Here is a 25,738-nt window from a genome sequence, read left to right on the forward strand (position 1 = left end):
GAGGGGGACCTACACAATATTAGGCAGGTGGTTTTAATTTTGTGGCTGATCGGTGTATGCTATCACTCTAAAAGACATCAAACAGCTCATATAGACACATTCTATCACACATAAACATCCTCACACTCACCGAGACTTGTTGGTTTAATGAGCTCATCCAGCATGTCGTAAAAGGGCAGCCGCTGCAGTTTGACATCAGGGTGTACGGGATGCAGGTTTGTATGGAGGTGAGGCAGGCCCAGCTCATGTTTGGGCCCGAGGAGGGAGATGGGGAGCAGAGGGGATGGGGGTGCTCCATGCCCATCAAAGCCCAACTGAGTGAGGCCAGGGGGCAGGGAGGTAGCAGCGGGGTGGACTCCAGGCAAGGCCAGCTCCGCCGGGGACACCAGCTTGGTGGGGAAGCGTCGTCTGTAGAGCTCCTTGATCTTCATTTGGACAACAGGGCTGCAGTCAGCTTTAAGAAGGTGTAAGGCTGATGTCAAGAGCTCGTGTTTTCGCCCATGTTTGTTTCTGCCGGCGTAACCCAAAAGAACCTGCAGCTCTGACACCCGCAGGCTCATCACCATTTGCTAGAGGAGAGAAAGAAAGAGAAAGAAATTGATATGCACATTTTGAGCCAACTCAAAACAACATCACACTTTCAGTGGTGCATTGGCCAGACTGTTAACAGGGCAAATATACACAAACTTAACCGATCAGCCACAACATTAAAACCACCTGCCTAATATTGTGTAGGTGCCCCTCATGCCACCAAAACAGCACCAACTCACATCTCAGAATAGCATTCTGAGATGCTATTCTTCTCACCACAATTGTACAGAGCAGTTATCTGAGTTACTGTAGACTTTGTCAGTCTAGCCATTCTCTGTTGACCTCTCTCATCAACAAGGCATTTCCATCCACAGAACTGCCACTAACTGGATGTTTTTTGCTTTTGGCACCATTCGGAGTAAATTCTAAAGACTGTTGTGTGTGAAAATCCCAGGAGATCAGCAGATACAGAAATACTCAAACCAGCCCATCTGGCACCAACAATCATTCAGTGAGTGGCTTGTGGATAAAAGAGGTCAACAGAGAATGGCCAGACTGGTTCAAACTGACAAAGTCTACGGTAACTCAGATAACTGGTCTGTACAATTGTGGTGAGAAGTATATCATCTCAGAATGCTATTCTGAGATGCGGGTTGGCACTATTTTGAAGGCAAGAGGGGACCTACACAATATTAGGCAGGTGGTTTTAATGTTGTGGCTGATTGGTGTATACAGACAGTGATACACACATCTATAGACACACAGCACAAAGCACAAAGACACACTCAAATATAAACACACACCCACAAAACACATCTTCCGTTGTTCTCTCTTCCAACTTTCAATTCTTATTCTCTCTCTCACACACATGCATATATATATTTTCCCTCAGGCTAGGATGGTTCAGTAATGGTCTAAAGCTATGAAATATGCAGAAGCACAAGACTGAAACACAGTCCCATTCTCACACACACACACACTCATACACACTAGCAAACAGACACACATACACACAAACACACCACACACACACAACGGAAGTGTCACATTCCAGAGGTTTGAAAAGGAGACAGAGAAAACAAACATAAGAGGGAAAAAATGCAGAGTAAATATGTGCAGCACACTATAAACACAAAAGCATAAGAGATAAAACCTTTTAATAAAACATTCTTCTGTAATATTGCATATAACCACATACTCTCTAGTACAGTGAAGTGTGTTTCTAGGTTGGAGTAAGACTATAACCAGTCATTTTCTGCACAGTTCTGGTCATAAATTATGTCTGTCTTTGTCTATACTGATTCATTCCTGATTAAAAATTTCTTAGCTTGTCCTTTAAAGAGATTTTAGCTTATGATTAACCAGACAATAAAAACCTAACAATATACTGATTAAAAACTTAATCCTGAAAACAAAGGAGAAAGTAAATCAGAACACAGCTATTAAAACTAACAACCTGCCAGACACTGAACTCTTACGTTCCTGCATAAAATACAAGATTGATTTCTGTTTTTAAAATGACAGAACAGGAAAGAGGAGCGGAGAAGAGCTTGGCTTAGAAGAAAATGGCAGTGGGCATGAGAGAGAGTGAGACAAAGAGCAAGAGAGAGTGAGACAAAGAGCAAGAGAGAGTGAGACAAAGAGCAAGAGAGAGAGTGAGACAAAGAGCAAGAGAGAGAGTGAGACAAAGAGCAAGAGAAAACAAGTGAGAGCCAGAGAGTGAAAGAGATGGGGGAAGGGCAGAGAAATGAGCTGCTCAGCTTCCAAAACAAATGAAACTGAACAAAACAAAACATGCGCACACACTCACACAAGCGCACACACAACCACAAACACACGCAGCTCCAGTAAAAATATTTAGCAGGCACTAGAGTCTGTCAACAGAGGTGACTGCAGCTTACAGGAATGACTCTAATTTCCCATTTAATGACCCATGACAATCCAATCGGTCATTAATTAACTTCCTGATGATCAGTCAATTCTATATTCCAACAAGTGTCAGGAACAAATGCAAAAACAATGACCAATAATTGACCCTTCGCTAAGCCCCGACATAAAAGTGCTTCTGACCAATCCTGTCTTAACAACTGTTGCCCTGCCACTATTACTCTGGGTTCACACGTCCTTTGCATCCAGCCCGACAGCCCATAAATTATTAAATAGGTAATAACATTAAAATAATGTTTTTTGTTGTTGTTGTTGTTGTTGTTGTTAAAACACCTAAAAATAAAAAATAAAACAATACAAATAAAAAAAACATTACGTAGGTGTGGGTAAAATTATTGTTTTTCCGATTAAACACAATCTTCATTTGAACAATCTTGAAATCGATTCTTAAATCCCAAGATCGATCTTTCACTCAATGCACAACCCTCTACTACAATGAGAGAAAATTATTTGCATTGCAACCAAATTTCACACTATGCAACTAAAGTGAACATATTTGTCAACTGGCTGGTAAATGTTTAAATTTCACTCAGTAACTGTGTAGTTTAGTGTTCAGCAGCGAGATCCTTTCAAGTTGTTCCGTGTAATGTGTGTCCAAGAGCAGATCCACGCAACCCATTTGCCATTAAATACGGTCTCTTTTAATACCCTTTCTGTTCTTTACAGTCAGTTGTTCATAAAAAAACAACTACAAAAAAACATTTAATTCTAATCATGCATCGCACAGATGAGGTAAAGCCATTCGAGTCATCTAGTTAACATCTTCTACAGACACTCTTTACAGAAATGCTGTTTTTTTTTTTTTTTTTAAAGAGACAGTACTGGTTTAGCATGTGTTCAACAAATCAGTGTAAATACTAGTAAATAGTACAAATTATGCAATTTAACAATAAATATGTTTCAAAAATATCTTATTTATTGATTGAACACATTTATTTATTCATTTTCACATGCAAAAATTTGACCAAAATTATGAAAACGTAATAAAATATAATTAGTAAAATTAATATTTTCCTAGTTAAAGGGTCCCCAGTTTAATTAACAGCATTAGCCGGGAGATAATTTATTTTAGATGTAAGCGACATTATAACTGAAATAAACACATATGAATCGATATTGAATAGAATCGAAATCGGAATTGAGAGTTTGTGAATCGGAATCAGGAAATCTGTTTCAATACTGATCCCTTGTAATGTAGACATGAAGGCATACTGTAAATTAAAACACTAACTTACCATCTGCACAAATCTGCTGAAATGTTTGGCCTTGTTACAGACACACAAGGTGACACACACAGGTTTAAATGGCAATTAAAGGTTAATTTTCCCCCCCTGCAGTTTTTTAAATTGCAATTAGTGTCTGTGTATAAATAATCAATGAGTTTGTTAGCTCTCACGTGGATGCACTGAGCAGGCTAGATACTGAGCCATGGGGAGCAGAAAAGAACTGTCAAAAGACCTGCGTAACAAGATAATGGAACTTTATAAAGATGGAAAAGGATATAAAAAGATATCCAAAGCCTTGAAAATGCCAGTCAGTACCGTTCAACCACTTATTAAGAAGTGGAAAATTCGGGGATCTCTTGATACCAAGCCAAGGTCAGGTAGACCAAGAAAGATTTCAGCCACAACTGCCAGAAGAATTGTTCGGGATACAAAGAAAAACCCACAGGTAACCTCAGGAGAAATACAGGCTGCTCTGGAAAAAGACGGTGTGGTTGTTTCAAGGAGCACAATACGATGATACTTGAACAAAAATGAGCTGCATGGTCGAGTTGCCAGAAAGAAGCCAATGCCACAAAAAAGCCCGGTTACAATATGCCCGACAACACCTTGACACGCCTCACAGCTTCTGGCACACTGTAATTTGGAGTGACGAGACCAAAATAGAGCTTTATGGTCAACCATAAGCGCTATGTTTGGAGAGGGGTCAACAAGGCCTATAGTGAAAAGAATACCATCCCCACTGTGAAGCATGGTGGTGGCTCACTGATGTTTTGGGGGTGTGTGAGCTCTAAAGGCACGGGGAATCTTGTGAAAATTGATGGCAAGATGAATGCAGCATGTTATCAGAAAATACTGGCAGACAATTTGCATTCTTCTGCACAAAAAGCTGCACATGGGACGCTCTTGGAGTTTCCAGCACGACAATGACCCTAAGCACAAGGCCAAGTTGACCGTCCAGTGGTTACAGCAGAAAAAGGTGAAGGTTCTGGAGTGGCCATCACAGTCTCCTGACCTTAATATCATCGAGCCACTCTGGGGAGATCTCAAACGTGCGGTTCATGCAAGATGACCAAAGACTTTGCATGACCTGGAGGCATTTTGCCAAGACCAATGGGCAGCTATACCACCTGCAAGAATTTGGGGCCTCATAGACAACTATTACAAAAGACTGCACACTGTCATTGATGCTAAAGGGGGCAATACACAGTATTAAGAACTAGGGCTGAAACAATTAGTCAACGTTATCGACAACGTCGACAATAAAAAATTGTTGATAATTTTCGTTGTCGAATAGTCGTTTGATCTTAACGTAACATAAGATCATATTAAACTCTAATGATGATAGCGCGTGAGAGCAGCACTGCAGTTCGGCAAGACTGAGAAGAGGAAGAAAACAGCTCACAGTCCAGATGCACTCTAAACTTTCCAAACAGCTTCAGATGATGTAGATCGCAAAATATGAGGGAATTATAATGCAAAAATACAAAATAAGTAAATACAGAAGCACTATTGTTGTGGAATAAGCAGAGCCGGAGCTGACGCTCAGTTAAAGCAAAACCTGCATGTCAAGCGTCTTTAAAGAAAACACTCCGGCGTTACATCTTTAATGCAGTTATATTTAATGCATTATAGCTTTATTAAAGTTCAAATAATAAGGAAACTGGCATTTCTCTGTGCGGTCAGCGCCTCTTCTATGAGTTGCGCAAAGTGTCCCGATCTAAAGGCGAGAGATTGAAACTGCACCCGGCTGAGGCACACTCTGTTGCAGGGACGCTCATCACTTGAGTGCGCGCGCTTAATGCAGCTAGATTATAACGTGATGGCAACTTATTGAATCATAATATATGTCACTGTGCATTTCTTATCGTGAAGAAAATTGACAATATACAGCCTTATTAGTAAGAGAGAGTTTGTTTTTTTGTGAGTTAAAGATGGATTGAAGTGAACAGAAAGGTGAGAGGGTAGTCTTCGCCCCGTTATACACTGCAACAAAATATGTTTTTGATTTGTTTTTGTTTTGGCTTGTTTTCCAATATAAATATCTAAAACTCCTTTAAAACAACATACATTTACTTTAGCAGCAATACTGCAGAATATATATATATATATATATATTTTTTTATCTGAGAATGTTGAATATAATATTAAAAATACAAATACTTTAAAATACCTAAAAATCCTTTAAAAAAAGATGCATTCCCCTGAGAAGCAGCATAAAAGATATTTAGACTTGCTTTTAGAGAATAGATCATGAATATAAGTATATTTGGTCTTTACTGCACTTGCAGAAGTATAACCAAGTGAAAAAATACACATATATACAAAATACACTTATATTTAAGATACGTTCTCTTAAAGCAAGTCTAAATATCTTATATGTTACTTCTCAAGTAAATGTATCTGGTTTTAAGGATTTTTAGACAAATTTAAATGGAAAACAAGACAAAAACACTTAATAACAATAGGATTTTTTTGTAGTGAAATTTTTACTGAATTAAACATAATAAAAAGTCATTTTTTCCCTTTAATTCAGTGAATGTCATTTAGAGGTATTTTTAAAAGATTATTTCGTCCTCTTTATTGTTAGCAGGCATGTTTAATACAACCTTTTAAGTAGGGGCACAAGCTGAATAGTCGGGTTAGAGTTAATGATTAATCGTTGCAATAATCGCCCGAATAGTCGAATAATCGTTCTAATAATCGTTAGATTAGTCAATTATCAAAATAATCGTTAGTTGCAGCCCTATTAAGAACTAAGGGTATGCAGACTTTTGAGCAGGGGTCATTTCATTTTTTTCTTTGTTGCCATGTTTTGTTTTATGATTGTGCCATTCTGTTATAACCTACAGTTGAATATGAATCCCATAAGAAATAAAATAAATGTGTTTTGCCGGCTCACTCATGTTTTCTTTACAAATGGTACATATATTACCAATTCTCCAATGGTATGCAAACTTTTGAGCACAACTGTAGTAAGGCCCATACATCCCTATACATTAACAGGCAAAAGCAATGTAGTTTATTTATTAATTCTTTTTAGTTCATTTGTGTTTGTTTGTATGCAGATTGTAGTGTACTGTAGGTTCGGCTTAAATATTTTTAGTTTGATTTTGGTTATTTTCTATAATCTCTTGATTATTTTTTATTTTCTTTACCCAGAGTCCAGAGTGAAATTGGCTCAACGCTCAAACTATCCGCTCACTGACGCGTCACCTCGTGACTCACAGTGTAAACGGTGCCATCTGTTAATATGGGTGCCGAAAAGAAAACGCGCATCTCATACCTCGCTCACACCCCAATCACGGAGGATGTATGAACCCAGCGTTACTCTGACACGTGCTTGCTATTTTCCAATGACACCCTATGGAAATAATGTGTTTGAGTACTTTTAATCAGGATTTTATGAAAATAATAATAATTTAAAAAAAATGTAAGACACGTTGTTGCTGGGTCATTTGTTAAAGAGACACAAGTTACCCAGAGAGGATACCCACAGTGTTTTTCTTTATTTAAAAAAAATAATCTTTAAATAAATCTGGAGAAGAGCATGCTATGGATTAAACTGTGTCAGCCCTCATTCCCAAATGAACATAACATCTGCAATGACACCTACATTTGCTGTAAGGTAAATTGAGCATTTATGTATTGATTCTTGTCACAGTAAAAGCAACAGTAAATAAAAAGTTCAAATCAAAATGAGTGTTATGAGATGTTATAAAAGATTTTCTCTTTTCAAGTGACTGTAATAATCATTTGCCTTGATTCTGATTCACAGTCTCCAGTTTTTAATCAAATTACTGTGTAATTTAACCATTTCTTTTATAAAAAAAAAACTTCAGTGAAATATGCATTACAATGTTTCTCTTCATACCAGCCCACATAAAAATATTATCCATTCCGTTTATGAGAATATTTAGCCAGAAACTCTGTCGTTCATTCCAATGGGGAGTTCTGCAGAGCTTGTCAGAGCGAGCAACCATAACCAAGGGGGGCAGAGCTTAGCAAAGGGTCAATTTAGCTTTTAAGGTGAAGATCAGTATTGTGCAACATGCATCACAACTACACCAGATTCAGACATTTATTCTTAAAAAAAAAAAACTTATCACTCATTAACAGGTGATGTGTCACTGGTCTGGAACATCTCACAAATATGATATTGTCTCGATGTCTATATTGTTTGACAAAAAGAGCATTCGTACATTATAGTGTTGTCAAAAGTACTGGTACTTCGGTACCAAGTCGGTACTAAAATAAAAAAAGATGTAACGATACCAATGTTTCTGCAGTACCAGTAGTACCGACTCTGTCCGGTATCAGCGTGCAATATGACTGACACATGACAGCTTTAAAATGCTCACAGGCTTATTTTGAACGTGGGCTCTGTTACTCCTTTTACACTGAAATGGACATTTAATCCAAGTGACATGTCCTGTTGTGATTTATTAAACCGCTGAAGGCTGCAATCTTAGCATGGATGAGCTGCGTACTTTAAATGAATGTATAAATCCGACCGCTCATACTCTGGAAACTCCACAGACATTAAGAATAACTCACGTTGTATCAAATGACAGAGCAGAGCACTAATCCACTATGAACCATGCAGCACATGTAAACTATATATTTATATAATTAAATCACAGCATTTGCGCTTTAATCTCAACTAGGGCTAGATATAATCTAACGATTATTAGAATGATTATTCGACGATTATTGCATCGATTAATCACTAGCTCTTAACTGACTATTCAGCTTGTGCCTCGACTTAAAAGGTTTTATTAAATGTGCTTGCTAACAATATAGAGGACAAAGTCACCTTTTTTATTATTATTATTTTTTTAATCCCCCTTTTCTCCCAATTTGGAATGTCTCAATACTCACCTCAATCCGGGTGGCAGAGGACAAGTCTCAGTTGCCACCGCTTCTGAGACCGTCAATCCATGCATCTTATCACGTGGCTCATCGTGCATGACACCGTGGAGACTCCGCATGTGGAGGCTCATGCTACTCTCAGTGATCCACACACAACGAGAGCGAGAACCACCAATCGTGACCACGAGGATGTTACCCCATGTGACTCTACCCTCACTAGCAACCGGGCCAATTTGGTTGCTTAGAAGACCTGGCTGGAGTCACTCAGCACACCCTGGATTCGAACTCGCGACTCCAGGGGTGGTAGTCAGCGACAATACTCGCTGAGCTACCCAGGCCCCCGGACAAAGTAATCTTTTAAAAATACCTCTAAATGACATTTACTAAATTAAAGGAAATAAAATACTTTTTATTAAGTTTAATTCAGTAAAAAAAAAAATAAAAAAAATAAAAAATCACTGCAACAAATCCTATTGTTATTAGGGGTGCACCGATCGATCGGCCACCAATCGGAATTTCAACTTTTGATTTTAAAAATGTATTAGTATATGTTGTAACTAACATTAAGTTCATTAGTTCATGTTAACTACAATAATGTTGTTAAATAATATAAACAAATTGAACCATTTGTAAAGTGTTACTGTAATTTTACTGTGTGGGGCATAAACATAACTGCAGCATATAACTTGCAAAAGTGTGGCAAAGGGCACTTTAAAAAAATCAGTATTGGCCGATCTTGGTGTTATCGGTAACACTAAAAATCGGTATCGGCTACGTCATCTGTTGAACTCATAACAGCCGGCTCACTGAACACATCTGAACGGTTTTATATCAGCTGGAATTTGTTTTGTGGAAGATCACACCTTTGAGACAGTTCTGTGAATGAATCTACACATTTCTTGTGTTCATTCTTCCTATTGGCTGGGGTTTATTTTACAAAGTATTTTCTGTTATGTAATTTTGCCACAAATTTGTGAGGCAAAATTGAGCAATCCGATGGCAAAGTTGTCGTGGGGGCTCGTGGGCGTTCATGGACCTTTTGAGTTTAGAGGGATTGTCGCCGGTTGGCGCTTTCGTGCACGGGGTTAACGCGCACGTTTTTCTTTTTTTTGTTTGTTTTGTTCGGGGGGGGGGGAGTTCGGGGTTTGATTGTTTCACTAATAGGGAATGTGGTCTGTATAATTTTGTTTTTGACACAATAAATTTTTTCTACTATATCAAAAGGTCAAATGTTAATATGAATATACTATCTCTCTCCACATGGAATGTAAATGGGTTGGGGCACTCCATAAAAAGACGGAAGGTTATTACTTTCTTAAACGTAAGAAATATGATATAGTGTTTCTTCAAGAAACACATTTCTCCTCGCAGGAAGCTGAAAAATTTGGGAAGATATGGGGTGGACATGTTTTTTTTTTAGTGCTGGCTCAAGTAAGAGCAAGGGAGTCATTATACTGATTAATAAACATCTACAATTCAAATGTCTCATATAGATTAAAGATAAATTAGGGAGAGTCATTATTGTTTTAGCTGAAATTCAAGGGCAAAAATTGATTTTGGCTAATATTAACGCACCTAACGCTGATGATAAGGGCTTTTTTATAGATCTTGAAGGGATGTTCATGATATAATATTGGGAGGAGACTTTAATCTTTTGATGGACTCAGTCCTTGATCACAGTGCAGCAAAAGTGTGTAAGTCCCCCAGAGCAACAGTGACGCTTCACAGGATGTTAAAATCTTGGTCTTATGGATATTTGGAGACTTTTGAACCGTTCTGGTAGGAACTATACATTTTTTTCATCAGTCCATAAGATTTAATCTAGAATAGATTTTTTTTTTTTTTTGATATCCAAATCCCTCATTTCATCTGTTGTTGATTGCTCAATTGGAAATATCTTAGTCTCAGATCATGCCCTGGTGAGTTTAGAGGTGTTGCCATATACAGAGAAAAATAAATCATATAGTTGGCGCCTTAATGTGTCCCTTTTGCAAAATCCTGATTTCCAACAAATGTTAAAGACTGAAATCAATGTTTATATGGAGACCAACTGGTTCTCAGTATCCTCTGTGGGCGTGGCTTGGGAGGCACTTAAGGCGGTTCTTAGGGGTCGGATCATACAGTATGCCTCATTCATCAAAAAATCGTAGAGTTGGAAGAGAATATTAAAAGTGCAAAGGCAGAACTGAAGCGCCGTATGTCAGCTGATGGCCTCAAAGAATTGATCCGTTTGAAATATAGATATAATACTATTTTGTCGTGGAAAGTGGAGTTTTGGTTATTCAGGGTAAGACAGTCATACTTTGAGTCGGGGGACAAAGCAGGGAAGCTTTTGGCTAGATATATAAAGCAGAGAGTCTCTTTCTATCATTCCCTCAGTGAAATCTGCTGGTGGTGAAATTTTTACCTCAGCTATTGATATTAATAAAGCCTTTAAAGAGTTCTATCTTGATCTTTATAGCTCCACGTCTTCGTCTACTGATGAAGATATTAGAAACTTTGTGGAACCATTAGATCTTCCTAAACTGACAATTGAGCAAAAAAAACTCTCTTGATTCTGAGATAACCTTGGAGGAGCTCGACGAGGTAATTAAGTCCCTACCTACTGGCAAGGCTCCAGGGCCAGATGGTTTTGCCGCACAATTTTTTAAATCCTATGCTACAGAAATGGCTCAACTTTTGTTAGAAGTTTACACTGAATCATTAAAGAATGGAAAGCTTCCTCCAACCATACACAAGCCCGGATCAGTCTGATTCTTAAAAAGGAAAAAAATCCAAGCGAGTGTAAAAGTTACCGTCCAATCTCCCTGATCCAACTAGATGTAAAAATATTGTCAAAAATGTTGGCTAACCGATTAAGTAAGGTTATGACATCTCTTATACATATACATCAGGTGGGGTTTATTCGGGGCCATAGCTCTTCTGATAACATCAGGCGTCTCATCAATATCATCTGGTCAGTAGCGAATGATCAGTCTCCGGTCGCTGCCATCTCACTTGACGATGAAAAGGCGTTTGATATGGTAGAATGGGATTATCTTTTTAAGATTTTGGAAATGTATGGATTCAGGAGTACATTTATTGGTTGGATTAAATTACTTTATAGACACCCTGTAGCAGCGGTACAAACAAATGGATTAATTTCAGATTATTTCACTCTGGATAGGGGCACTCGGCAGGTTTGCCCTCTTTCCCCTTTATTGTTCTGTCTTGCCCTGGAACCATTAGCAGCCCCCCCCATCGCGATAAGGGGGGAGGATGATTTTCCAGGGGTGGTTGCGGGAGGTGTGGCGCATAAGCTTCTGCTTTACGCAGATTATATTTTGTCTCTGAACCTACTAGATCTATGCCTTGCCTCCACAGAATTATTAATTCCTTTTCCAAGTTCTCAGGATACAAATTAATTGGTCTAAATCCGAAGCTTTGGCTCTGACAGTGTACTGTCTGGTAACCTTCGCCTTCCAATGGCCCAAACAGGGCATTAAATATTTGGGGATTTTATTCCCAGCAAATTTGTCTGATTTAGTTAGTGTCAATTTTGACCCTTTAATAAAAAGATTTTTGAGCGATGTGGGCAGGTGGGCTTCATTTAATTTATCTATGATTGGGAAGGTTAATGTTATTAAAATGAATTGTATTCCAAAATTTATCTACCGGCTACAATCTCTCCCTGTAGATGTCCCCTCTCTTATTTCAAGCAATTTGATAGCATAGCGAAGTCCTTCATTTGGAATGGTAAACGCCCCCCCCCAAGGAGGCAGATGCTTTGGGAGAGGTGATTGCGGCTTTTGGAAAAGGTCATGAGGCATAGGTGTACTACTCCCTGCTAATTCAGAGTCTGGGGGATGGAGGTTTAACATCTATTAAGAGATTGTGGGAGAAAGATTTGAATTTGGTATTGGAGGATGGAGTGTGGACTAAGATTCTGAAAAATGTCAAGTCTGCATCTAGAGATGCAAGGGTTCGCCTCATGCAATTTAAGATTTTACAAAGATTTTATTGGACCCCCTCTACATTATATAGGCTTGGTCTTAAAGACACACCCACCTGCTGGTGATGCCAATCAGAAGTTGGAGACACAACCCATGTTTTTTGGGGATGCGTTAAGATCCAAGATTTTTGGTTAAAGATTCAGAATTATTTCCGTGACATTCTGGGCACTCAAATTTTACTTTGTCCCAGACTTTGCATTTTGCATGATGGGGAAGTTATAAATTCGGGCGACAAACATATAAAAAATTGGGTTCTGACTGGCGTGATGATTGGTAGACAAATTATTTTAAGGGGATGGAAGTCAGACGGAGCGCCACCATTTCCGGAGGGGTGTGCGGAGATGGGGATGGTGGCGGCTTATGAGCAGATGATAGATGGAAGGCTGGGGCTGGAGGACTTATTTTTCAGGAATTGGGGTAGGTATTTGGCCGTTTTGGAGGACTCTAGGGGAAGGGACGAGGAGGGAGACGTTTAGTTTAATTATGCACGTTTATTATATATATATATATATATATATATATATATATATATATATATATATACACACACACAGTGGTGTGAAAAAGTGTTTGCCCCCTTCCTGATTTCTTATTTTTTTGCATGTTTGTCACACTTAAATGTTTCAGATCATCAAACAAGTTTAAATATTAGTCAAAGATAACACAAGTAAACACAAAATGCAGTTTTTAAATGAAGGTTGTTATTATTAAGGGAAAACAAAATCCAAACCTACATGGTGCTGTGTGAAAAAGTGATTGCCCCCTAAACCTAATTACTGTTTGGGCCACCCTTAGCAGCAACAACTGCAATCAAGCGTTTGCGATAACTTGCAATGAGTCTTTTACAGCGCTGTGGAGGAATTTTGGCCCACTCATCTTTGCAGAATTGTTGTAATTCAGCCACACTGGAGGGTTTTCGAGCATGAACTGCCTTTTTAAGGTCATGCCACAGCATCTGAATAGGATTCAGGTCAGGACTTTGACTAGGCCACTCCGAAGTCTTCATTTTGTTTTTCTTCAGCCATTCAGAGGTGGACTTGCTGGTGTGTTCTGGATCATTGTCCTGCTGCAGAACCCAAGTTCGCTTCAGCTTGAGGTCACGAACAGATGGCCGGACATTCTCCTTCAGGATTTTTTGGTAGACAGCAGAATTCATGGTTCCATTTATCACAGCAAGTCTTCAGGTCCTGAAGCAGCAAAACAGCCCCAGACCATCACACTACCACCACCATATTTTACTGTTGGTATGATGTTCTTTTTCTGAACTGCGGTGTTACTTTTACGCCAGATGTAATGGGACACACACCTTCCAAAAAGTTCAACTTTTGTCTCGTCAGTCCACAGAGTATTTTCCCAAAAGTCTTGGGGATCATCAAGATGTTTTCTGGCAAAAATGAGACGAGCCTTAATGTTCTTTTGCTCAGCAGTGGTTTTCTTCATGGAACTCTGCCATGCAGGCCATTTTTGCCCAGTCTCTTTCTGATGGTGGAGTCATGAACACTGACCTTAACTGAGGCAAGTGAGGCCTGCAGTTCTTTGGATGTTGTTGTGGGGTCTTTTGTGACCTCTTGGATGAGTCGTCGCTGCGCTCTTGGGGTAATTTTGGTCGGCCGGCCACTCCTGGGAAGGTTCACCACTGTTCCATGTTTTCGCCATTTGTGGATAATGGTTCTCACTGTGGTTCTCTGGAGTCCCAAAGCTTTAGAAATGGCTTTATAACCTTTTCCAGACTGATAGATCTCAATTACTTTCTTTCTCATTTGTTCCTGAATTTCTTTGGATCTCAGCATGATGTCTAGCTTTTGAAGATCTTTTGGTCTACTTCACTTTGTCAGGCAGGTCCTATTTAAGTGATTTCTTGATTGAGAACAGGTGTGGCAGTAATCAGGCCTGGGTGTGGCTAGAGAAATTGAACTCAGGTGTGATAAACCACAGTTATGTTTTAACAGGTGGGGCAAACACTTTTTCACACAGGGCCATGTAGGTCTGGATTTTGTTTTCCCTTAATAATAACAACCTTCATTTAAAAACTGCATTTTGTGTTTACTTGTGTTATCTTTGACTAATATTTAAACTTGTTTGATGATCTGAAACATTTAAGTGTGACAAACATTCAAAAAAATAAGAAATCAGGAACGGGGCAAACACTTTTTCACACCACTGTACATATATTTTTATTTTTTTTTTTTAATTTGTTATTGTTTGTGTGTGTGTATTATTTTATGTGACCACAGGGGTGTTCTTTGGGGTAAGGTAGGGTTGGTGTTTGGGGATGGATGTTAATGAGGGTTAAATGTTGATTTGGTGTGTATATGTTGTGTTTTTCTCTGTTGTGTTTTTTCTTTGAATAAATAAAAAAAGTTTATTACAAAAAACAAAAACAAAATCGGTATCGGCCTCAAATTTCCTTATCGGTGCACCACTAGTGCTTAATATGCAGTTGTTGCCTCTAATTTCACATAGCTACAGATATTTTTTCATTTAAGGGCAGTTTGGCCTGTAAAAGAGCAAATAAACATCTTTTTGATGAACTCTTTCATTTTTTCTTGTCTGTTGCTTAAAGAAAAAAAACAACGGCAATTGGTATCGGAATCGGCCCATTTGCTTGTAAAAAATTGTGATCGGTGCATCCCTAATTGTTATCAAGTGTTTTTGTCTTGTTTTCCATTTAAAATTGTCTAAAAATCCTTAAAACGATACATTTACTTGAGAAGCAACATAAGATATTCTGACTTGCTTTAAGAGAATGTATCTTAAATATAAGTGTATTTTGTATATATGTGTATTTTTTCTCTTGGTTATACTTCTGCGAGTGCAGTAAAGACAAAATATACTTATATTCATGATCTATTCTCTAAAAGCAAGTCTAAATATCTTTTATGCTGCTTCTCAGGGGAGTGCATCTTTATAAAGGATTTTTAGATATTTTAAATATTTGTATTTTTAATATTATATTCAACATTCTCAGATACATTTTTTTTCTTCTGCAGTATTGCTGCTAAAGTAAATGTACGTTGTTTTAAAGGAGTTTTAGATATTTATATTGGAAAACAAGCCAAAACAAAAACAAATAAAAAACGTATTTTTTTTGCAGTGTATAATGGGGCGAATACCCTCTCACCTTTCTGTTCACTTCAATCCATTGTTAACTCACAAAAAAACAAACTCTCTTTTATTAATAAAGCTGCATATTGCCAATTTTCTTCCAGATAAGAAATGCACAGTGACATATATTATCATTCAATAAGTCGCGAGCCATCGCATTATAATCTAGCTGATTATCTAGCTGATTATGAGTGTACATCAGCCGGGTGCAGTTTCAATCTCTCCCCCTTAGATCGGAACACTTCGTGCAACTCATAGAAGAGGCGCTGACCGCACAGAGAAATGCCAGTTTTGGAGTATGTAGTTATTTACATGACCTGCTTCCTTATACTTTAATAAAGCTAAAACACATTAAATATAACTTTTATCGAAGCTCGACATGCAAGTTTTGTTTCAGCAGAGCAGCAGCTCCAGCTCTGCTTATTTCACGAGTGTGCTTCTGTATTTACTTATTTTGTATTATTCCCTCATACTTGGCAATCTACATCACCTGAAGCTGTTTGGAAAGTTTAGAGTGCATCTGGACTGTGAGCTGTTTTCTTCCTCTCCTCAGTCAGGTGCGAGCTGCAGTGCTGCTCTCACGTGTTATCATTACAGTTTAATGTGATCTCGTTACGTTAAATGAGATCAAACGACTATTCGAAAATTTATGTCGACAATTTTTTATGTTAATGTTGTCAATAACTTCGACTGATCGTATCAGCCCTAATCTCAATGATTAAATTAAACTTCAAACATGTTATTAAAATAACTATTAAATTATTAAAAATAACTTAACTTATGTGTTCAATAGCACATTATCATATTAGCATATTATTGCTGTGGTATTGAAATTGGTAATGAGAACCGTGAAATTTCACTGGTATCGGTATCGACTAATGAAATTTTGTTACCGTGACAACACTAGTGCATTTTACTGCTAATTTCATTGTAGCTGCTATCAAAATATTTTAGTTGAATGTTAAAATGCTTATATTAGTGGGCCTGGGTAGCTCAGTGGTAAAGACGCTGGCTACCACCCCTGGAGTTCGCTAGTTCGAATCCCAGGGCGTGCTGAGTGACTCCAGCCAGGTCTCCTAAGAAACCAAATTGGCCCGATTGCTAGGGAGGGTAGAGTCACATGGGGTAACCTCCTCGTGGTCGCTATAATGTGGTTCGTTCTCGGTGGGGCGCGTTGAGAGTTGCGCTATGTCTCCGTGGCAACACGCTTAACAAGCCACGTGATAAGATGCACGGGTTGACGATCTCAGACGCGGAGGCAACTGAGATTCGTCCTCCGCCATCCGGACTGAGGCAAATCACTATGCGACCACGAGGACTTAAAAGCACATTGGGAATTGGGCATTCCAAATTGGGAGAAAAAAAAAAAAAAATCCTCATATTATGTGGCTTCTCAAAAACAAACTTATATGCCATTATTTTTGTTTCAAATAAACAGAAAAAACTTTAAGCCCAATTATTAATTCATTGAATTCTTTATTGAGGTCCAATCATAAAATAGGGGTTGGTTGTGGATAAATAACATTCAAAGATGTTTTATGTGTCACTTTAATTATGAAACTCTCCTAACTATTAGAGTATTTCGTCATTGGCACATTTAAAGCATTGTTGGCATATGGCACTCAGTACTCTATAAAAAAGACCAAAGATTCACCCAACTGCATGAAATAAAATATGGCATTAAATCATGATAAAACAGTATTTTTCATGTCACACTATAATATAAATCAGACACTCCAGAGTATAGATTGTAGTAGAGGTCGACCAATAGTGGATATTGCCATTAACGATAACTAAGGTGGTACTAAGGTGGCAAGATAACGAAGGGGGTCTCACACCGGACATGTCTGGCGACATGGCGCATTCTAAAATTCAATACAACTGTTTTCAATGAAGGAACACACACCGCCGCCACTCAGCATCTTTTGGCAGAGCCCAGCTTCGAATCCAGAGGCTGCTAAAATTTCTGCCGCAACCACAATTCTCCATTAATTTCGACCCAAATCATTATCAAAGGTCATAGATTATGTACTCTAGCACTGTTCATTCTTGAAGAAGGGAAAAACCTTGGTGACTTTTGTATGTACTGTCTGCCACCTGAACCGCATCGACGTGCCGTGTTTGATACCTGTGCCGTGTCCTAGCCACGACACTTCTCGTCCAGTGTGCGACCGCCTTAAGGTGATAAAGATAACGAACCAATGTCTGTGCTTCCAGCTCACGCAAACTCACAAGGGAAACAAAAAATGCACTCTTATAATCATCTACAATGTATTCAGATAGAAAGTAAATAAAGTAAACATTGTCATATGGGCTAATAAATACTGTATGAGCAGTAATTCATCAATAGTAGATCATCTTTCATTAATAGATCATCAGCGACTGCTTGTCAATTGTCGTGTCTTTTTTATTCACATTTTGCATTAACAATAAACGGTGATGATGATAGGTTTGGCTCTGTTAGAGTGCTCTAAACATTCACCATATCAAACTTTTTGTAGCCTATAAATTCACCAAATGAAGGGGCTTGGCCACAGAAGAACACTAAGGAAAGAATATCGCCCACTATCAGAGTCGTTTTTGCCGATAACCAATACTTCCAAAAAGCATTTACTGGCACCGATTAATCGATAAAACCGATGTATCAGTCCACCTCTACATTGTGCAATCAAAATAATACAGAAAACAACATGTGCATTAATGCAATACAATCTTGGGCATTTATCCACTTCATAATTCAATTGCTTACAATAGATGAACGATTTTAATACAAAAATTAGCGTGTTTCCTCAAGTACAAAAATACAGTATATTTTTATTTATATATTTTTTTTAATGTAAAATAACATACTTTTAACATACCTCATGACCGTAAAATCGTTTAGCCTATAACAATATAATACAAATTAACCTGTTATAAAGAATTCACCAATACTGCATCTTTGTGAGCAGACAAGAGTATGATTGTCATGTTGTGTACTAGGATTTTATTCCCTAGACTTTTCTTGCTAAAAAGTCAACCACCCACATTTACTCCCTCTCTCCAGCATTCAAACTCCTCTCCCTCATCACAGTGGCCAATTAGAACCAACTAATAAAGCAAAAAACTGTGAAACACAAACTTAAATTGGTCTTGCCAGTGTCAACGTCAGATATGGCCACCCAGCTGAGGTTTTCTTGCACAATATGTCATATGAGTGGAACTCATCTTCCACTCTAAACTCGCAGGACAGAAAGTGAAAAAAAACAACAACAAAAAAACAGATAGAGGTGTACTTAATGTCTGCAGATTAACAGTCAGATTAATTCAAAAGGGGTAACTGCTAAATTGTAAATGATTTACTTATCTAATGCAAATGTATGGGTTGGTGCATTTGCCTAGACTGCACAGAAAGAAAGACAGGTGCTTGTTTCTTATTTCTGCTGAAAGCAGTTTTCGAGCGCAGCATGTGGGACTGAGGTTAACACTTCACTGCAAGCATACGCACACGTGTGTATTTTGGCTCCAGCTGTTTAGGGTAAATCTGTGCCAGGTACATGCTCTAATGTTGCTTGACGTGGGTGATCAAGCCAAACAGTCTTCAAGGTCATGCTGAATTTTTTTACTTCGCAATAAAAGAGGAAGGATGAAGTAACATGCAACATGCATCATATACACCAGGAAAAAAGGTCAAGGTGTAGCCTAAGTGACTGGGTGTATGAATTTGGCTTTGCTCTATAGCTGGAACACAGAGGCCATGTTCCAGGCTCAGGTGTGTATGAACCGATGATGATCTTTCCTGAAATGTAATTTCAGAGGATAAAGATGACAGAGACTGAGTGACTAACAGAGCACAGCGAGAAACAGTGTCCCTCCATCTCCTCTTACATGCATCTGCTGCTCTGACTAAACCCCAAAGCATATTTCAGTCAGATGCGGACGCTCAGGAAGTGTAACGCAAATCTCGTCATCAGCAGAGTGCTCGAGCAATGAACGCGTGCAGCAAGATTTTTCTAACCACTCATACTCTTAATGTGCAGAATACGCATGCACCTTGAACACTTTGTACTAATTAGTGGGTCCACAAGGTGGCAACACTCACAGTTGAGCCTTTATTGTCATGAAGAAGCACAAGAAGATGTAATCGCCGCTAAACAACAGGACACAAAGGTGGAAACAACAACAGTGGATGTGCCCGTCAAGAACGCATGTGTGAGGAGGTCAGGAGATACCTGAATTTGTATAACTCAAGTCTGAAGGACTATAAAGATATCTTCATGGGTCTAAACTCCTGAAGAGAAATAGTCCAGTATTTCATAGCAGTCGTAGCATGCATGCACACAGTAAAATGGAAGTATACACTGAAAGGCTAGTGTTCGACTGTATGCATTCACTAAGCTTTCGTGTCAAAACTGAAGTATACTTTGGGATTAATGGGCCAACAAAGATTTGATGGGTCACAAACATACACATACTTCCCTATCCTCAATTTCATTTGCATGCACACTCTTTCTCTCTCTCTAGCTAAGAGCCTAGAATACAATTACTGTGCCAGCTTCCCTTCCAAATCTCTCTCTCTCCCTCTCTCTCTCTGTGGTCTGCCCCTCCCCCACCATCTCAAGCCTGGAGCTCACTGGCAGTAGATCAACACTCACATACCTCAGTGCTGTGTTACAGCGGTGAGCACGCACACAAATGGACAGATCTATGAAACCATACTATTATCCTATGATCTAAAGGCACCAGATATGACAAGAATAAATAGCAGAATGTCCCCCGCAGAGCCTCACAAAAGTCTACACACACAGAGAGAGCTATAGAGGGTTTGTGGGTGAGAGTGTGTGCTAAATCAATAGCGCTCTAAGAAGGAACAGAGACTGATCATGGAAACAGACAGCCAAAAAAAAAAAAAAAAAAATGTGGAGGGTGATGAACAGGTGTCATTGTTTTAGCAACATTTAAAGTAAAATAAGCACAATGTTCTGTTTTCAGTACTCAATATTTTTGATTGGTAGTGGACAGAATGGCAGCTTGATTCAGTGGGAATTTTGTGCCATTAAATTTTATGGTACTTTCTTATTTAAAAGGGAAGCCAATTACACATTTGTTTTTATTTTATTTTTCAACTTATAAACTAGTTGTTTTTCACTGCAAAAACAGTCACTATTTTTGGAGACCATTTTCCATCCTCTTTCTGATCCTTCGAATGAGAAACAGCACTTTGCTGTGATGTTGAATATAATTATTTTTTTACTGCCCCATTCTACAATAATAGCCTTTTATTCCAAGCCGCAGACAGAAATGATAAGGGACCTTGAGCACGTTTAAATGCACAATCTTACACCGATTAGGGATGTGCACGATTAATCAATTATTCAAGTTATCGCTCTGCACCAGCTAGTCGACTATAAAAAAATGCTATGAATATCGCAAATTCATTTTCATTTCCGCATTTGCGTGCTGTATACCGTACTGAATTACACTGTTCCCACTGAATCTCTCACCAAATCTCACATTTACAATTGAGTCCACTGGGGGCCGCTGTGGGTGTGTGTTGTTGTTGTACTGGATGAGAGAAGACATGATGGCATCTGTGCTTTCAAGCAAATCCAAGTGTGGCCATACTTGTAATAATTTGATTCTTATTGAATTACTCTATTGGTATTTCGTTCTGGTTGGAGATATGCAAACCAATGGACGAGGATCTGATTTTATGGTGGAAAAAAACAGTGTTACGTGAAGTTTCTCAGAGCAGTATGTTTGAAAGGAGGTTAAGTCTCTGAATACCGACAAAGAACATTTTATAAAAAGCCAACTTTCACCACTTATTTTTCTGAATAATTACATGTGAAATGATAAAAATGTTACAGCATCAGAGACTATTTAGCAGAGACAGGCCACTTGTATCAAAATGAATGGGAGAAATTGGAACGCCCAACCAAGAAGCACTGAGTGCCCAACGGTCTACGGATGTAGAAAGGAAGTCCCGCCTTACAGGTAAAAGAGCCAATCACCTTTTAAATACAGAAATCACCTGTCAATCAATTAGAGAACGTGCATGCGCATAAGCTATACAAGCCGGGAAAACTGCGTTTTTTAGCGTAATATGAGGCAAAGAAGCCTAATTTATGATACCAGTGTTGTCAGACTTTACTGCTGATTTAAAATATGCTCTTTGATCGTAATCTTGACCAATCATTTTTGAGATTTCGGTCTTTCTCTATTCAGGTAGATAGGAGCTGCACTGTCATGACTGGAAATAACCTCCCGAGAGCATTCCAAAGATGGCCGACAGTGGACTGACTTGCTAGAAAGACTTTGATAGCATGTAGACAGTAGACTTGAAGTTTATACTACAGTATATGTGCCTTACCCTAATGCCGTCAGTAATTTGTTTCTATGTAAGCTCCAGGCAAGGGCAAATGTTTTTTATTCAAATTTTATTTATGCATACTGTTGATTTTAAATTCCCCCCCCCCCCCATAATTTGTTGAATTTATATTATTTTGAAACCGTCCTTGGTAACGTTTGTGAAAATTACATCTAAATTTCATGTACGTGTCATACTTGTTATTTTTAACTTACATTTTAATTGTATGAGTAATTGATTACTTGTTTTTTGTAAGTTAGAGTCCCCCACTACAAAATTACTCAAAAAAGCCCATCCCTAAAACGGATTATGCTTAAAAAGCTAACAAAATGTTGGTAATGGCATCTCCAGTCAAGCCAACTGTGGTTAATACACGGTTCAGCCAAGCCACAACAAAACAGTGGTGCACGCTTATTAAGACAGTTACGGTAACATGTGACAAGCAGAGAGACAACCTTTCTGAGCAATCTTTCGAGTTAGCCAGTGAGTCTTCACATAATAACAAAATATGATGCATTATATTTTGATTATGCCATCTTTTGTACTTTTTGTAACAGTTCACATTATAACAGCCTATATTAATGAAAAATGAGATGCAACGCAGAAGCCAAAGATGCATGTCAGACATATATTTTCATACATGTACATTTCTGTGCCCCACGAGTCCTCGGGTAATTACTTCAAGAACAAGAGCAGACAAAATGATCAAAATGTCCATCCCGAGTTTTTGCAATAACAGATAATACTTCCTCTGTATTATCAGAAAGATGCTGCAGTATAGAATGAGCCACTTTTTACAGCTTAGTTTAAATAAATGATCTTTTCTCACTTGGGAGGATGTTTGAGTTCTGTGGGTTACAGAACATTTTTGCAGTACAATAAACCTTTTTTTTTTTTTTTATCTCAAAAGATAAAAAAAAAAAAAAAGATTTGATTCCTCAAGACACAGCTGCTTTAAGATTTGTAAAAGTATTATTGCTAATTAAGTAGTATTATTGAAAGGTTTGTCTGCAGATGAAATCCTTTTTAACAACATCACAATCTGTCACACACAAAAAATAATTGGGTCCCCAAGTTAATTACATTAGATTTTTAACATTTCAATATTTGTTTTTTTTTTTACAGGAAGGCGGAGTAGGTGGCCTTGAACATTTGCCAGATTGAAATCTAGCTGTTAATCGCTTACTGTTTGCAAGCTCAGTAACAAGCAAATATATAAAACCAAACAAATAATGTGCCAGCTTTCAGAGCCCACCTGCCGGGACACACTCTTAGAGACTCTTTGTTGACAAAGCAGATGCAAAGACACTAATCATAATCACAAATACATTTCCAAACAAACTCTTCCTGACTTAAGTTGTGATTTAGAGAGCAATACCTTAAATGTCTTGCCATAAAATGCCCCCTTCAGACTCTCAGGCTCTGTTTACACCTGATATTAAAGGGATAGTACCCAAAAATGAAAATTCTCTCATCATTTACTGACCCTCATGCCATCCCAGATGTGTATGACTTTCTTCTGCAGAACACAAATTATGATTTTTTGAAAAATATTTTAGCTCTGTAGATCAATACAATGCAAGTGAATGGGTGCCAAAATGTGTATGCTCCAAAAAAGCACATTAAGGCTTCATAAAAGTAATCCATACAACTCAAGTGTTTTAATTCATATATTCAGAAGTGATATGATAGGTGTGGGTGAGAAACAGATCAATACTTAAGACATGCTTTGCTAGAAATTCTTCTTCCTACCCAGTAGGGGGTGATATGCATGAAGAATGTGAACCACCAAAAACAAAAGAAGAATGTGAAAGTGTAGATTTTTATTTTTATTTTATTTTTTGAATATGTGCGCCTACTCTCTATACAGCGCTCATTTCTTGTGGTGAATGCACCTATGTGCGTGCACTTTTAAATGCACTTCTTGACCCGATATGAATGTCAACACTAGAGGTGTAATGGTTCTCAGTAAAAAAAATAAAAATAACCGTACGGTTTGCCACCCATAGTTCGGTAAGCATTCGCACTGCGGTTCATCTCAAGTTTAATGATGCATCTGGTTCATAGAGTTTTGCAAGGAAAATAAAGCGCAAAATAGACATGCGCAGTTATAACCTCCGCCAATGCACCTGTATCGCTCTGTAGATGTCAGCTGAGTGGAAGCTAATGAGTAAACATGTATTACCAAACTGTTTTGTTCAGGATTCGCAGTTTGGTACCCCTTCAACTGAACAATTCCAGTCGTTGCATTTACAAAATGTAATTTTTAAAAGTCTGGTTTTCCAATGGAATACGGTGTAACACCACTGCCGCTGTTTATCTCTTGACTCGGCAGCAGCGAACCATGAGTTAATGTTTGTGACTGTTTTGTTATACATTAACAGCGAAATATTGTTGTTGATGTTTTAATATGCAAGAAAACTGTACTTTAGTACAATTTAGAGGTACTGGTACTTTACTGGAGTATTACCATGGCATTTTCTATTACTTTATAATTCCACTCCACTACATTTCAGAGGGAAATACTGTACTTTTTTCAATGTTGACAACATATAATAATAAATGTCAAATATTCTTTGATAAAAATATGTTTAAGAAAGCAGCCTGCTGAGTACCTTTGCATAGTCATATCGGTGCACAATCCACATAGAAAAGGTCTGTTTTCATTCCAGCTCAAAAATTAACTATATCAGCCACCATATTGGTAATCGGTGAATTTGCCCCCCTCTAAAATCGGTATCGGCCTCAAAAATCCCATATCGGTCGGGCTCTACTATTTATGCTGACATCACCCGAGAATAGATAGCGCGGCACTCACAGAGCCACAGGCGAGTCTGAAACTGCACACACTCCCTTCTGTCTTTAAGCAGGCACTCGGTGCTAGTTCGGACAGACATTAAACAAGAACTAAAGCACTTGGGGTGTTCATAGTTCATAGTTCAATACTGTAGTTTCCATATTGTAACCATGATTTTACTATAGGTTAGTATAGTCACCATGTTAATTTTGTGGTTACTTATATCTATAGGCCTTAATTTTATGATTTTACTACAAATACAATGGTTAAACTAAGGTTACTGTAGTAACATCATGGTGATTTGTAGTGAGGGCAAATCTCTTGGAAGTGTTGGTTACCAAATAGAATATTTTTACTTTGGATTTGGCAGTAATATATTTTTTCGGAACATAACAAAACCGAACCGAAACCATGACCCTAAAACTGTGATACAAACCGAACCATGAGAAATTTTAACCGTTACACCCCAAGTAAACAGACGTTAATGTATTACGGGAGTGTTAAAGGAATATTCCGGGTTCAATACAAGTTAAGCTCAATCGACAGCATTTGTGGCATAATATTGATTACCACAAAAATGAATTTCAGCTCGTCACTCCTTTTCTTTAAAAAAGCAAAAATCGAGGTTACAGTGAGGCACTCACAATGAAAGTGAATGGGGTAAAATTTTTAACGTTAAACTACTTTTTTTTCAAAAGTTTCACCACAAGACATAAACAATGTGTGTTAACATGATTTAAAGGTGCACTCAGTAATTCTAATCCAATACACTTGTTGTCAAATTCTGCAAATATCTCCTCACAATCTGCTAGCTGTCCATTCTGTGGGTGGGCTGAAAAAATCTAGTATTCATTGTTTTTCCTGGCTCAAAATGAGGCAGAGGTGGGACCATCCTGATCATGTGCACACATACACTTGTACC

The 25,738-nt window shown here is 38.2% G+C and overlaps 1 protein-coding gene across 3 annotated transcripts in view; it reads right to left on the minus strand.

Annotated features, from left to right (window-relative positions):
* The window catches only part of LOC127449093 (E3 SUMO-protein ligase PIAS1-like), a 98,261-nt gene that overhangs the window by 48,388 nt on the left and 24,135 nt on the right, over positions 1-25,738 (minus strand). For all 3 annotated transcript variants that reach the window (XR_007898683.1, XM_051712295.1, XM_051712379.1), the window contains one exon: positions 131-569. Coding sequence is in view for 2 of the 3 variants with exons in the window: in XM_051712295.1 (XP_051568255.1) it covers positions 131-569 (439 nt within the window). In the remaining variant the exon portion in view is untranslated. The remainder of the gene's footprint in view (positions 1-130; positions 570-25,738) is intronic.

Source organism: Myxocyprinus asiaticus, chromosome 1 (genome assembly GCF_019703515.2).
Source record: "Myxocyprinus asiaticus isolate MX2 ecotype Aquarium Trade chromosome 1, UBuf_Myxa_2, whole genome shotgun sequence".
NCBI lineage: Eukaryota > Metazoa > Chordata > Actinopteri > Cypriniformes > Catostomidae > Myxocyprinus > Myxocyprinus asiaticus.